The 16,384-nt window shown below is 41.7% G+C and overlaps 1 protein-coding gene across 1 annotated transcript in view; it reads right to left on the bottom strand.

Annotated features, from left to right (window-relative positions):
• GALNT9 (polypeptide N-acetylgalactosaminyltransferase 9) overlaps positions 1-16,384 on the bottom strand; it is a 422,479-nt gene that overhangs the window by 28,143 nt on the left and 377,952 nt on the right. Inside the window, exons 7-8 of the mRNA XM_075832874.1 lie at positions 14,196-14,381; positions 4,441-4,578 (exon numbers count right to left, since the gene is read on the bottom strand). Coding sequence (XP_075688989.1) covers positions 4,441-4,578; positions 14,196-14,381 — 324 coding nt within the window. The remainder of the gene's footprint in view (positions 1-4,440; positions 4,579-14,195; positions 14,382-16,384) is intronic.

Below are 16,384 nucleotides of genomic sequence, written 5' to 3'. Positions count from 1 at the left end.
GAAGCAGCTATACTAATTTTGCACGTTTTTTTATTTTTTACATTACTTCAGAGGAAATTATTTTTTTTATTAACATTTGTAGCAGAGTTTGGCTGTTCCTCCCCCAGCAAACTGACCTGACGAAGGGACCAGTCCGGTCCAGAAACGCGTCGTCATTCTAATAAAAAGATCACCTTAATCAAACTTAACTGGTTTCGTTCCTTGTCCTCCAGAACCTGGTGCCATTACCCGATACTGCACTGCCTTTTTCCTGCTCATTTATCTTCCCCCAGTTTTAAGCCTCCTACACTGCTGTTTCTGTTACAGTTAATAAGGGCATGACCAGACGTGGCGGAATTGCTCTGGAATTCCGCTGCGGACAGTCCGCAGCGGAAATCCGCAGCGTACACGTTTCTCCATTGCCTTCCACAGCTTTGTGGTTGGGTTCGTTTACACGTTGTGGACATTTCCGCTGCGTAGCATAGGCTGCGGTGCGGAATTTGGTGTCCGCAGCATACACTGGTTGTTGTGGACTTGTAGCGGACTTGTTGCGGACTCATTGCGGAATTTCTCCATTGACTTCAATGGAGAGTCAAAATTCTGCAATGAAGTCCGCAGATGTTATGTGTGCTGCGGAGCATATTGGTTTTACTAACATGACATTTCTTCATTCTGGCTGGACCTATGTATTTCTAGGTCTACAGCCAGACTGAGGAAGTCAATGGGGCTCCCATAATTACGGGTGACTACGTGTGTGCACCCGTAATTACGGGTGACTACGTGTGTGCACCCGTAATTACGGGAGCGTTGCTAGGCGACGTCAGTAAATAGTCACTGTCCAGGGTGCTGAAAGAGTTAAGCGATCGCAAGTAACTGTTTCAGTACCCTGGACAGTGACTTCTGATCACAATATACAACAACCTGTAAAAAAAATAGAAGTTCATACTTACCGAGAACTCCCTGCTTCTTCCTCCAGTCCGGCCTCCCAGGATGACGTTTCAGTCCAAGTGACGGCTGCAGTCAATCACAGGCTGCAGCGGTCACATGGACTGCCGCGTCATCCAGGGAGGTTGGGCTGGATGGCGAAAGAGGGACGCGTCACCAAGACAATGGCCGGGTAAGTATGAATTTCTTTTTACTTTTACTAGGTAAAGGGCTGTCCCTTCTCTCTATCCTGTACTGATAGAGAGAAGGGAAGCCCTCTTCCCCTCAATACGCAGCGGCCAGTCCGCATCAATTTAATGCCCATTTTAGGCAAAGCCGCAACAGAATCTGCAACGCAGATTCTGTGCGGCATTGATGCGGATAGTGGTGGAAGAACTCCGCCACGTCTGGGCATGCCCTAACTGTTTCAACTTACATATGAAAATTATACTCATTATCACCTGTTTGGTATAATTGGTTAATTATACACCTGACTGTGATTCTACAAAATCCATAACTTTGTGCAAGTGTACCTAGAAGAATTTATGCTGTTTTGAAGGCAAATTGAGGTCACACCAAATATTGATTTGATTTAGATTTCTCTTCTGTTCATTCACATTGTATTTTGTTAATTGATAAAAAAAAAACTATTAACACTTCTATTTTTGAAAGCATTCTTACTTTGCAGCATTTTCCCACAACTGCCTAAAACTTTAGCACAATTACTGTATGTAGCAAAGATGAGTTTGTCAGACATAGTAAAGCTAATGACTCACAAAGAATGCAGCCCAAAATAATTAAAGTTTACCTATTCTTTAAAAAAAAAAAAAAAAACCCCAATCACTCCTACAACATTTCCGTGTACACACATTTTCTCTCCAACTCTATATCTCTGCAGAGTGGGCAGATCGTTATTGATGTGATTTCAGAGCTGTGATGTGTGTGCTCTAACCACAGATGCCCTGCTGCTCCCCCTCCTCCTCCTCCTCCCCCTTTCACAGCACATTTTTTTTTATAGAGACATATACTGCTGCAGCTTTTCCCTATCACCCCTCCTACCTGTCTAGTATTTACTGTTTTACTTTGTAAAAAATTTTTGGTGAGTGACAAGAACATTTACAGAGAACCAGCAGGAAGGGAAAGGGGAACTACAAGCTGCTGCAGGGAACTACTGAGTTATGCAATAAAAAATAGATGCGCTTTAGATGACAAATATATCCATGAGTCCGTAGATATTGACTCAAAAGGCCATAAAGAAAGATAGTTACATTGTAGGTGAATTAAATATTCTTGAGAAATAGAGACATACAGCAGTCATATATTGAATACAAAAGAGAGCCATAAAATAAATATCCCACTTTATTTAAAATTCTCAATAAGAATACATAAAAGCCTTTCTGAGGCCCCTGAAAGAGCCACTAGATAAAAGTGAGGTCATGGATGGATGAACTATGGTTTTTTATATTGTTATGATTTTAAAGGCACTAATATGTGCTTTTATATTAAAATAACACAAAAAGCAAGGTTTCAATACTCTACTTTATGTGGCTATTTGATGCCAGAATTGTTATCACTTAAAGAGGCTCTGTGACCACATGATATCTTGTACATAATGTGATCGGCGCTGTAATGTAGATTACAGCAGTGTTTTTTATTTAGAAAAACAATCATTTTTGACGAAGTTATGACCTATATTAGCTTTATGCTAATGACTTTCTTAATGGACAACTGGGCGCGTTTTACTTTTTGACCAAGTGGCCATTGTGGAGAGAAGTGTATGATGCTGACCAATCAGTGACCAATCAGCGTCATACACTGCTCTCCATTCATTTAAACAGCACATAGTGTTATTGCTAGATCACTATTTGCAGCGACATACACACACACTAACGTTACTGAAGTGTCCTGACAATGAATAGGCATCACCTCCAGCCAGGACGTGATGTCTATTCAGAATCCTGACACTTCGGTAATGTTTGTGTGAGATTTACAGCACAGAAAGCGTAATGTCGCGAGATTACGCTGTAAACGTTCATTTAGAACGAGATTACACTTGCCTTGCTGTAAATCTCGCACAAACGTTAACGAAGTGTCAGGATTCAGAATAGACATCACGTCCTGGCTGGAGGTGATGTCTATTCACTGTCAGGACACTTGAGTAACGTTAGTGTGTGTGTATGTGGCTGCACATAGTGATCTAGCAAGAACACTATGTGATGTGTAAATGAATGGGGAGAAGTGTATGACGATGAATGTTAACTGATTTGTCAGCGTCATTCACTTCTCTCCACAATGCCCACTTGGTCAAAAGGTAAAACACGCCCAGTTGTCCATTTAGAAAGTCATTAGCAACAAAAAAAAAATAGGTCATAACTCTGTAAAAAATTATCATTTTTCTAAATAAAAAACACTGCTGTAATCTACATTACAGCGCCGATCACATTATGTACAAGATAGGGCACTTATAATGTGGTGACAGAGCCTCTTTAAGTAATTTATCTGAATAGGAGCTTGTTTTAACCCTATAATTATATCCAAGGACCCTCTATAGACAAAGAAATATCAAAGTATAATTCTTCAACAATAAATATGAGTTCATCGGTTGCATAGGACTGCCTACTAGGCTACTACACTTCTATAATGTGGATACAATAAATATCTATAAAAAAAAAAAGCAAATAAACTTCCATTTAGTGATACTAATTATATGTTATACATTTTACTTAAGTAAACCTTCACCTGGAGCTTCTTTCTGAAATGTTTTTGAAAATACATATACAGCAATTCTCTATATGTTATTATCATAGCCACTCTGCTTCTGTTTGGGAAGAAAGCCGATTGTAACATACAGGACCTTGGGGAATTTCAAATGCATGTCATCACCATGAATACCAGTCACATGCTGTTTTATAACTGTGGTTTGAAGTCCAGGGGCAGGTGTAAGGGAGGATGACTACAGGATTAGACTACACATGATTTATTTGTAATCTACAACCATGGAGACACATAGGTCTGCATAGGAGCTGCAGACACAAAACAGTAGCAGATTCTGAATCAAGTGGATTTGCAAGTTTGCTTCAGTTTCTTTGTAAGGCTGAGTTCACACAGAGTTTTTTGCAGGAGGAAAGTTCCTCTGCGAAAATTCATCTGCAAAATCTGCTCCAGGCGTTTTTTGCACAGTGGTTTGACAAAGGTCGAGGCGTTTTATTCCCGTCTCCCACTGATTGAAATGCGGTTTTGGAGGTGGAAACCGCCTCAAGATAGGTCATGTCGCTTCTTTTTACCGCGAGGCGGTTTTTCCGCTCGCGGTGAAAAACCGCCTCCGTCTCCCATTGAAATCAATGGGGGGCATTTTCGACCGGCTTTTGACGAGTTTTGCGGAGCGGTTTCCGCGCCAAAAAACTCGTCAAAATACTCCATGTGGACAGGGCCTTAAAGGGAGTGTACCATCAGTTTAGTTTAGTTTGTGTCACTTAGCAATGCACACAACTTTACATGAGAAGTACAATTTCTTTTTACATTACAAGGGTTTCTTACCTCACCGTAGGTAATAGTATTATTGTAAATCCTCATTTCTGGGTATACATTCTCCAGGTACCATTTAAAACTACGACACTGCAATTTATGTCGTAGAGCCAATCTCTCAGAGACATCGCCAAAGTCCACCCCAGGGTTCTTTCAAGAGAAAAAAAGACCAGATATCAGATTTCTCTTTCTCAATGAAGCAATTTTAACAACACTATGAAGAAAATTGCTGGGTACTTGTACACCATCAAAATGTCTGACAGAATGATTAGCCTTATGATACTAAAGTAACATACAAAATACATCACAAGGCAAATAAAATATTGACCACTATGTTTTGCTGCATCTCGACCTGGAAAGGGTGTAATTTACTTATGTCATCAGCATAAATGCCATGTATCTGTTCTGTGGTACATATTACACATCGACTTCTGCACTTTACCTGACAGGTTTTATTTATAGTAGTAGTTGTTTGCATGGACTAGATTGTTTTTATGGATAATTTATGCAAATCTACTCAGAATAAATACATTTGACACTTTCATGATGTTTAAATGAGGTATATGTTTTGAAGTTTTGGTAATTGTCTTGTAGGTGCCCTACTGGAAGGCCTTGAACATTTCTATTTTTACACACCTCCTTTTTTAAAACACTGGATACAGTATGTGCAAAAAGTGATATGCCTGTAGCTGCTCTAAGTGATTAACCCCTTCAGGACACAGCCTGTTTTGGCCTCGTGGACACAGATGATTTTTTTCAAATCTAACATGTGTCACTTTATGTGGTAATAACTCCGGAATGCTTTTACCTATCCAAGCGATTCTAAGATTGTTTTCTCGTGACATATTGTACTTAATGTTAGTGAAAAAATTTGGTCAATAATTTCAATATTTATTTGTGAAAAACATCACATTTTAGCGAAAATTTGCAAAAATTAGCATTTTTCTAAATGTAAATGTATTTGCTTGTAAAACAGATAGTAATACCACACAAAATAGTTACTAGTTAACATCCCCCATATGTCTACGCTATGTTTGCATCGTTTTTTTCACGTCCTTTTATTTTTCTAGAACGTTACAAGGCTTAGAACTTTAGCAGCAATTTCTCATATTTTCAAGAAAATTTCAGTAGGCCATTTATTCAGGGACCAGTTCAGTTCTGAAGTGGCTTTGAGGGCCTTCTATATTAGAAAGTCCCCATAAATCACCCCATTTTGAAAACTGCCCCCTCAAAGTATTCAAAACCACATTCATAAAGTATTTTATCCCTTTAGGTGTTTCACAGGAATTAAGGCAAAGTAGAGGTGAAATTTACAAATTTCATTTTTTTTGCCGAAATTAATTTATAATAAAAAAAATTCTGTAACACAGAAGGTTTTACCAGAGAAACGCAACTCAATATTTATTGACCAGATTCTGAAGTTTTTAGAAATATCCAACCTGTGGCCCTAGTGTCCTAATGGACTGAATCACCGGCCTCAGAAGCAAAGGAGCACCTAGTGGATTTTGGGGCATCCTTTTTTTAGGAATATATTTTAGGAACCATGTCAGGTTTGAAGAGGTCCTGTGGTACCTAAACAGTTGAAACCCCCCAAAAGTGACCCCATTTTGGAAACGACACCCCTCAAGGCATTTTTCTAGGGGTATAGTTAGCATTTTGACCCCACAGTTTTTTTTGCAGAATTTAGTGGAATTAGTCTGTGAAGATGAAAATCACCTTTTTTTCTGTGGAAACATAGAATTTTTTCATTTTTACAAGGAATAAAGGAGAAAAAGCACCCCAACATTTGTAAACCAATTGTTCCCGATTAAGGCAATACCCCATATGTGGTAATAAACTGCTGTTTGGTCAAACTGCAGGGCTCAGAAGGGAAGGAGCACCTTTTGGATTTTGGAGCGCAGATTTTGCTGGATTAGTTTTCAGTGCCATATCGAGTTTGCAACGCCCCGGAGGGACCAAAACAGGGGAAACCCCCAAAAAGTGACCCTATTTTGGAAACTACACCCCTTAAGGAATTTTCTAGGGGTATAGTGAGCATTTTGACCCCACAAGTTTTTTGTAGAATTTAGTGGAATTCGGCCGTGAAAATGAATATCAACGTTTTTGTCCACTAAAATGTTTTGTGTTTTTTTTTAATTTCCGCAATGGATAAAAGAGAAAAAGCCACCCAACATTTGTAAAGCAATTTCTCCCGATTACAGCAATACCCTATATGTGGTCATAAATGTTTTTTTTATTAGAAATGAATTAACCCTTTCAGGACTGATCCTTTTTTGCTTTTTCATTTTCGTTTTTCACTCCCCGCCTTCCAGGAGCCATAATTTGTTTTTATTTTTTTTTCATCAATAGAGTGGTGTGAGGGCTTATTTTTTGCGGGAAGAGTTGTAGCTTCTATTAACACCATTTAAAGTACCATAAAATGTGCTGGAAAACGGAAATTTTTTTATTTGCGGGCTGAAATTGGAAAAAACTGTGATTCCTCCATAGTTTTTGGGGTTTTGTTTTTAAGTCTTTCACCGTGCGGTAAAAACGACAACTTTAGTTTTATTCTGCGTCTCAAGACGATTACGGTGATACCAAATTTATATAGTTTTTTTTATATTTTACTACTTTTACAAAGAATAGACTTTTTGTTAAAAAAAAAAAAATGTTTTGTATCATCACGTTCTGACATCCAGAACTTTTTTATTTTTTGGTCGATTGAGCGGTGTGAGGGCTTATTTTTGGCAGGACGAGCTGTAGCATTTATTGGTACATTTTATGGTACATACATCTTCCTGATCACTTTTTATTACATCTTTTTTAGAGCTAAGGTGACCAAAAAACAGCGATTTTGGCGTTTTAAATTCTTTATTTCTTACAGCGTTCACCGTGTGCAATAAATTACGTTTTACTTTATTCTGTGGGTCGGTACGATTACTGACTAATAGGAAAACAAAAACTTTTATTTTTACACTTTTATAAAACATTTTTATGAACTTTTTTTTTTTTACTTTTTACACTTTATTTTTTTTACCTGTAGCTCTGATCGCTGCTAGAATACATTACACTACCTAGTAGTGTAATGTATTCCAACTGTCAGTGTGATGTCACAGTCACTCTGATAGTAAGTCTACGAGGACCAGCCTCCGGATGCCATCACAAGCATCAGAAACCCCCACAATTGCATGGGGGCTGCTGATGTGCTACAAACCCCCTAAATGCGGAGATGGCAATCAGGCGCCGCAGTTTTCGGGTTAATTGCCAAAATCAGCGACGATGAGCCGCTGATCGGCAACACTGGAGTGTCAGCTGTCGGGGACAGATGACCTCCCAGTTCCCGATGCACACTTTGTCGCCGACAGTGTGCATCGGGAACGACACAGTGACTTCCAGTCACTCTGACAGGAAGCCTATCAGGACCAGCTGGAGGTTGGTCCTGATGGGCTTCCGTCCATGGCAGACACGGAGGCCATTGTTTGGCTTCCGTTTGCCATTCTAACTATCGGCAAACCCCGCGATTTCGGACCGGGTTCTGCCGATATGCTAAAAACCCCTAAAATGCGGCGATTGCAACCGATCGCCGTATTTAAGGGGTTAATTTGACGAAATTAGCGGCAAAGGACCGCTGGCCGGCAAGAGTGGAGTGTCAGCTGTCGGCGACAGCTGACCTCCCGGTTCCCGGTGCACACTGTCGCCGACAGTGTTCACCGGAAACAACTCAGTAACTATACGTCCTCGTACGGGGAGGAACCTCCCACGACGACGTATAGTTACTTACTCGTGCGGTTAGGGGTTAATACAGGTTATATAATATTAAGTGTGAGCATATCCTTGCTGAATGCAGGGTATACCATGCGATGTTCCTCCATTGTTTAACCCCTTCCCGCCGCAGCCCTTTTTCAGATTTTCATTTTAATTTTTTCCTCCCCACCTTCCAAAAGCCATAACGTCTTTATTTTTCCTTAGATATAGTCCATTGAGGGATTTCTTTTTGCAGGACGAGTTGTAGTTTTTCGTAGCACCATTTATTTTGCCATATAATGTACTAGGAAACGGGGAAAAAAATATTTGTGGGGTAGAAAATGAAAAAAACTGCGATTCCTCCATAGTTTTTTGCACGTCGTTTTTACGGAATTCACTGTGCAATTAAAGCAACATGTTAACTATATATATATATATATATAGTTTTTTCTATAATTTACTACTTTTACAAGTAAAAACCTAAGTGTAAAAAAGAACATTTATTTTGTGTCGCCAAATTCCGAGAGCCATAACTTTTTTATTTTTCTGTCGATTAAGTGGTCTGTGGGCTTATTTTTTGCGGGATAAGCTGTAGTTTTTAATAATACCATTTTGGTGTACATGCAACGTTTTGATCACTTTTTATTTCATTTTTTTGTGGGAGATTAGGTGACCAAAAAATAGAGATTCTGGCGTTTACAATTTTTTTTTACGCCGTTCACCGTGCGTGTTAAATAATGATATATTGTAATAGTTCAGACTTTTACGGACGCTGTGATACAAATTATGTTTATTTTTTTTACTATGCTCTAGGGGGAAAATGGGAAAAGGTTTTTTTTTTTACTTTTAATTCTTTTTTTTTTTTTTTACATTAAAAAAAAACCTGTATTTAACTGATTTTTACTTTTTTTTATTAGTCCCTCTAGGGGACTTCAACCAGTGATCCTTAGAGCACTTGCACGATATGCTGCAATACTAATGTATTGCAGTATATCGTGATTCTGACAGGCATCTATTAAGCCCCAGGGCTTAATAGGTGCACAAAGATGGCGGACCTGGGGGCCTTCATTAGGCCCCCAGGCAGCTATAGCAATCATCTCCACCCCACTGTGATTGCGTTGCGGGTGGCATGATGAGCTGTTAGAGGGGGTCGCCCCCTCTTTCTAACGATTTAAATGCTGCGGTCGCTATTGACCACAGCATTTAACGAGTTAAACGAAAGGGATCGCGCTCGAGCGCTATGCCGCTCATTACTCTGAAGTGTCGGTGTTAGGGATCTGCCAGGTACTACGTCTAGGTATACTCCTGGGATTAATCAATCCACACCTGAGGCCAGACCTGTTCGACTGGCACCATCTCCCACCAACCAGGGTGGCAGGCTCAGGAGTGGGAGAGCCTATCGCGGCCTGGTCTCTCGGAGTTAGCTCCGCCCCCTGCCCTTTATTACCTGCCCTGTGCTCTCCCTCAGTGCTTGTAATTCTTTTGGATTCCTGGCCCCACTGCTGCTTGCTCCAGCCTGCTTCTGCCGTGCTTCTGCCTTGCTGCAGTTCTGCTTGACCTGCTTTGCTTGCCCTGGCTTGCTTCTGTCTCCGTGCCCGCTCGGGTGTACTCACTTCGTCCTGGTCCTGACTGTTCGTTCGCCGCCCCGTTTCCTCGTGGCGTTCCGTGCTACTGCCCCTTCCCCTGCATGTTCCTTGTTTGTCTTCCTGTGCACTTAGCCAGCGTAGGGACCGCCGCCCAGTTGTACCTCGTCGCCTAGGGCGGGTAGTTGCAAGTAGGCAGGGACAGGGCGGTGGGTAGATTAGGGCTCACTTTCCCTTCACCTCCTTCCTGCCATTACAGTCGGCTGTAACAAACAGCCAACACCAGCATCGTATGGAGCGGGTTCACTCAGTGAGCCCGTTCCATACTTCCCCTACCCGTCTTTGGCGTATGGATACGTCAAATGTCGGGAAGGGGTTAATATGGTTTTTTTGCCTCCATTTACTTCTTCAGCCTTGGATTTTCTTATGTTCTTCCTTCCTACATGTACAACTGTCTTATCATGTTTTGGTATTACCTATTACATTGCTACATTTTGCTCCTGTACAACGCATTCGGAAAGTCTTTAGACTTAATTTTTTCACATTTTGTTGTTAAGGCCTTGTGCTAAAATAAAAAAAATGTATGTTGTTCCCCATCATTCTGCACTAAAAACTCCATAATGACAAAATGAATCTTAGTAATCTTTGCTAATTTATTGAAAAGGAAAAACTAAATTATTGCATTGACATAAGTATTCAGACCCTTTACTCAGTACTTAGTTGAAGCACCTTTTGGCAGCGACACCAGCCTCCAGTCTTCTTGGGTATGATGCCACAAGGTTTTTACCCCTGGATTTGGGGATTTTCTCTCAAGATCTGCCAAGTTGGATGAGGACCATCGGTGAACAGCCATTTTCAGGTCTCTCCAGAGATGTTCGTTTGGTCTCAAGTCAGGGCTCTGGCTGGGCCACTCAAGGACATTTACAGAGTTGTCCCTAAGCCACTCCTGTGTTGTCTTGGCTGTGTGCTTAGGGTCATTGCCTTGTTGGAAGGTGAACATTTGGCCCAGTCTGAGGTCTGGATCAGGTTTTCATTAAGAATATCTCTGTACTTTGCTCCATTCATATTTTCCTCAACCCTGACCAGGCTCCCTGTCCCAACTGCTGAGAAACACCCCCACAGAATGATGCTGCCACCACAGTCCACCGTGCTTCACTGTAGGGATAGCATTGAGCAGGTGATGAGCAGTGCCTGGTTTCTTCCAGACATGATGCTTAGAATTGAGGCCAAAAAGTTAAATCTTGGTTTCATCAGACCAAAGAATCTTGTTTCTCACAGACTGAGAGTCCTTTAGGTGCTTTTTTTGCAAACTCCAGGCGGGCTTTCATGTGTCTTTTACTGAGGAGATGCTTCTTACTGGCCACTCTGCTATAAAGCCCAGATTGGTGAAGTGTTGTAGTGATGGTTGACCTTCTGGAAGTTCTCTCATCTGCACACAGGATCTCAGCCAGAATGACCATTGGGTTCTTGGTCAACTCTCTTACCTGGGCCCTTCTCCCCAGATTACTTAGTTGGTGGGGTGGCCAGCTCTAGGAAAAGTCCTGGTTGAAATTTTTTTGTACCCTTCACTAGATCTGTGCCTTCATACAATCCTGTCTCTGAGCTCTACAGGCAGTTCTATCCTCCTCATGGCTTGGTTTTTGCTCTGATCTGCATTGTCAGCTGTGAGATCTTATATAGACAGGGGTGTGTCTTTCCAGATCATGTCCAATCAAAAGAATTTACCACATGTGGACTCCAATCAAAGTGTAGAAACATTTTAAAGATGATCTAGAGAAATGAGAGGTCCCCAGAGCTAAATGTTAAATGTCATGGCAAAGAGTCTGAATATTTATGTCCATGCGAAATTAGAGTTATTCATTTTTTATAAATTTGAAAAAAATAGTAAAATTCTGTTTTCACTTTGTCACTATGGGGTATTAAGTGCAGAATGACAGAGAAAAACGTGATTTTTTTTATTTAAGCACAAGGCCTTAACGTAACAACATGTGAAAAAAGTGAAAGGGTCTGAAGACTTTCCAAATGCACTGTATATAGTATGTAGACAGTGTGTACTCTCATTTTCCTGTTTCCCCTGTAACCTTTTTATAAAATCTTATTATAAACACATTTATATAAAAACAGTGTAAGCATATCCTTTTCATGATTCTAGCTTGCAAAATTCTGGATAACCACAGGTATATATCACATAATGCAAGAAATCTTTATATGATCATAACACTTTTGAACGCAGAAACTTCTGTGTCCCAGGTAGCAGCTCTTCCCACTGAATTAACTGGTGTTGTTGGACAGCTCCACTGCAGAATCTGTTGTCCTGTTTTTCCTGCCTCTCAGGATTCCTTGCCTTTTTTGTTTGATTGCTATCACCGCCTTGGCTTACTATAAGAGCTTGGCTCTTGAATTTCCTGATTGCCTGACTATTGAGCTTCCTGTGTGTAGTTTAGTTCCTCTCTGCCTCACGCTAAAATCAGTGGCGTAGCTACAGGGGTCGCAGTTGTGAACGGACCCCTAAGCTTGGGGCGCCCACAGGGCCCCTGTTGCCACACAGCGCGCTAATGACTAGATACATTTTCTGTGCCATGACGCCGGCACTTCCTGGTTACGGGCAGGGCTCCTTGACATCACGGACACATGGTACTCTCACTGTACCATGTGACCGTAACGTCACATGAGGGGCGTTCCAGCCAGCGTGAAAGAGCTGGTGCGGAAGATCCTGGAAGACTCCAGGTGAGCTGAAGAGGGGGCAAGTAATGTATTGTATTGTGCTGTCTGTGTTTGCAGTGGAGAGAGGGGAGGGGGGGCCATTAAATTACAGCACCCCTCCTCTCTCCACCACAAACTGCACAATACATTAAAAAATGTGGGTGAGCTACCCCCTGGGGAAGTCGTGTGAAGACCTCCGGGGGGTCGTGAGTCACTCACCGAGGTCCCGGTTCCATTTAATGCTGGAGAAAGGAGCTGATGGCTCCTTGCTCCAGCATTCACTGTGCCCTAAGCCATGAGCGGCTTGACGCAGACAGGAGCGATGTAGTGACGTCATCGCGCCAGTCTGCGCTGAGTTACTCTGAGGACAGACCAAAGGAGGATAAGGATATCCTCCACTCAGTGTGGGAACGGGGATAGGTAAGTAATTTTATTATTTTTCTATTATGCACATATGGGGGTATTATAGTGTATGGGGGGGGGGCGATATTGCGGGGTTGGGCTTTATACTGTATGGGGAGCTGATATGGGGGGCATTATACTATATGGGGGAATTATACTGTATGGGGAGCTGATATGGGGGGCATTATACTGTATGGAGAGCTCATATGGGGGCTGATATGGGCGGCACTATACTGTATGGGGGGCTGATATGGGGGGCATTATACTGTATGGGGAGCTGATATGGGTGGCTGATATGGGGGGCATTATACTGTATGGGGGCTGATATGGGGGGCATTATACTGTATAGTGCTGATATGGGGAGCATTATACTGTGTGGGGACAGCTATGGGGAGCATTATACTGTGTGGGGGCAGCTATGGGGAGCATTATACAGTATGGGGCAGCTATGGGGGCATTATACTGTGTGGGGGCAGCTATTGGGAGCATTATACTTTGTGGGGGCAGCTATGGGAAGCATTATACTGTGTGGGGGCAGCTATGGGGAGCATTATACTGTGTGTGGGCATTATACTGTGGTGGCAGCTATGGGGTCATCATACTCTGGGGGCATCCATGGGGGCTGTTGGGCAAGGCAGGTGGGGATAGGTGTGTGCAGGATTCTGGTGCTACGCCCCTGGCTACAATCTATTGATGCTTATCTGTCTACCAAACTTGGATCGTTTTCTGATCACGTCTCTGCCTCATGCTACAACCTATTGCTACTTATCTGTGTACAGAACATTAATACTGCACTGCTGTTTAAAAGAAGGTCTAACATTTAGTCAATAAATGATTTGGTACCTATAAAAACTACAACCCATCCAGCAAAAAACAAACACTTAATCAGCTACAGCCAAGAAAAAATAGAAAAATCATGGATCGTGGAATGTGGCAACACAAAAATGACATTTTCCATAAGACATGTTTTTATTGTAAACACATAAAATAACCTATAGTTATTTTCCATATTCGTACTGACCTGTAGAAACAAGTTAACATGTTATTTTTACTGCAAGGTAAACGGCAAAAAAAAAAAAAACAACTTTAAAAAAGTGGAATTGCTGTAATTTTTTTACAACTTTCCCAATAATTTTTTAAATGATATGTAACCCAAGTTGTTTACCAAAAACTCGTCTGGCAAAAAAAGAAGACCTCATACAGCTACATCGATGGAAAAATAAAAAAGTTATGGCGCTTGGAATGCGCTGATGAAAAAAAAAAAGCTGTTTTGACCTTAAGGCCCAGAATAGGCCAATCCTTAAGAGGTTAATTACTCACAACCACTTATGCATATAAAAAAACATACAAACTTACTGTCATTGGGATGTTCCATGCCATATACACATGGGACTTAAACTCATCCATCCAGACTTCTGCAGCCCGTAGGGCATTGCGCTTTGCATAGTAATCAATGTCATTATTGTAAGGCTTTTTTGTGCGCTCAATGTGGGCAACTCTGGCACAAGGCAGAACTTCCATACTTCCCCCACACTGCCATACCTAGAAAAAAGATGTAAAGAAAATGAAAAATGTAAGTTATACATTGTTAGTATGTCAATGCTATGTTTCCTTTCTTCATGTTATATGCAGTACAGATCATACTGAGTTTAAAGAGGCTCTGTCACCAGATTTTGCAACCCCTATCTGCTATTGCAGCAGATAGGCGCTGCAATGTAGATTACAGTAACGTTTTTATTTTTAAAAAACGAGCATTTTTGGCCAAGTTATGACCATTTTTGTATTTATGCAAATGAGGCTTGCAAAAGTACAACTGGGCGTGTTGAAAAGTAAAAGTACAACTGGGTGTGTATTATGTGCGTACATCGGGGCGTTTTTACTTCTTTTACTAGCTGGGCGTTCTGACGAGAAGTATCATCCACTTCTCTTCAGAACGCCCAGCTTCTGGCAGTGCAGACACAGCCGTGTTGTCGAGAGATCACGCTGTGACGTCACTCACAGGTCCTGCATCGTGTCAGACGAGCGAGGACACATCGGCACCAGAGGCTACAGATGATTCTGCAGCAGCATTGGCGTTAGCAGGTAAGTCGATGTAGCTACTTACCTGCAAACGCCGATGCTGCTGCAGAATCAACTGTAGTCTCTGGTGCCGATGTGTCCTCGCTCGTCTGACACGATGCAGGACCTGTGAGTGACGTCACAGCGTGATCTCTCGAGAACACGGCTGTGTCTGTGGACTGCCAGAAGCTGGGCGTTCTGAAGAGAAGTGGATAATACTTCTCGTCAGAACGCCCAGCTAGTAAAAGTAGTAAAAACGCCCCGATGTACGCACATAATACACGCCCAGTTGTACTTTTACTTTTCAACACGCCCAGTTGTACTTTTGCAAGCCTCATTTGCATAAATACAAAAATGGTCATAACTTGGCCAAAAATGCTCGTTTTTAAAAAATAAAAACGTTACTGTAATCTACATTGCAGCGCCGATCTGCTGCAATAGCAGATAGGGGTTGCAAAATCTGGTGACAGAGCCTCTTTAAGATTTTGCTATTTGAGCTGAAAGTGAATCTCTACGTTTTAACATTGTGTCATTTTAGGTCTATTAATCTGTGCTGGTTAATTTCTTAATATATCTGAATAACGTGTAGAGCATAAATTTTCTGATACACAACTCCAAATCTCCAGCATAGATATAAAGTTAAATAATAAGCAAAAGAGCTCGCAGCATATAACATTTCATTTCTTTACAAACTATTTTCTTTTCGTATATACTAAGTTCCCCCTAGTGGCAGCTACAGACAGTCAAAATTTTATTATTTAATGTTATTTTTATTGTTCACTTCATTATAGATTGTGTACCATTTTGTTTGAGAGTCTGTGCAACTATTTTAGATAACTGGCTGTGGTGCCGCTTCTGGCATAGTTTCTTACATGGCTGCTGTCGGCTCAGCACTGATGTCATCTACCTGCTGACCTGCTCTCTCTGCTCTACACATCCCTCCTCATAGGCCGAATTCAGACGACCGTGGTATATGTCCATGTGATGGCTGCTAAAACAACAGCCGTCACGCGGACGCATGTATTTCAATGGGGCCGTACACACGGCCGTTGTTTCAGCGGAACATGTGAAGGGTCCGTTGAAAAATAGTAGATGTCCTTTTTTGTTCTGTTTTCACGGATCCCTCGATAGACTATGGGTATCCGTAAAAACGGGACCTGCAAGGGGCAACTCGGACGTGAAAAACAGCAGTTTTTCACATCCAAGTTTCCCCACGTTCCTCTGAATTCGGCCTTAGAGTAGCACAGTGTAAGGTCAGTGGGCGATAACAACAGTGAGTGGAGGAGGTTGTACACAGCAGAGCAGGTTATATCAGTGAAAAGAACGAGGCGAGCACACGCAGAGCAGTGTCTGCAAGGGAGAGGGGAATCCTACTCAGCATCAGTGTCTGCAAAGTTGAGAGGACATTATACAGGCACAAGTGAAGGCAGCAACTTTCTGGATTCACAAAACTCATGTCCAGCTTGTATTATTGGGAGTGATACTGA

This window comes from Rhinoderma darwinii, chromosome 1 (genome assembly GCF_050947455.1).
Source record: "Rhinoderma darwinii isolate aRhiDar2 chromosome 1, aRhiDar2.hap1, whole genome shotgun sequence".
Taxonomy (NCBI): Eukaryota; Metazoa; Chordata; class Amphibia; order Anura; family Rhinodermatidae; genus Rhinoderma; species Rhinoderma darwinii.
Note: the sequence above shows the minus strand (reverse complement) of the source record. Positions and strands in the feature narration are given on the sequence as shown.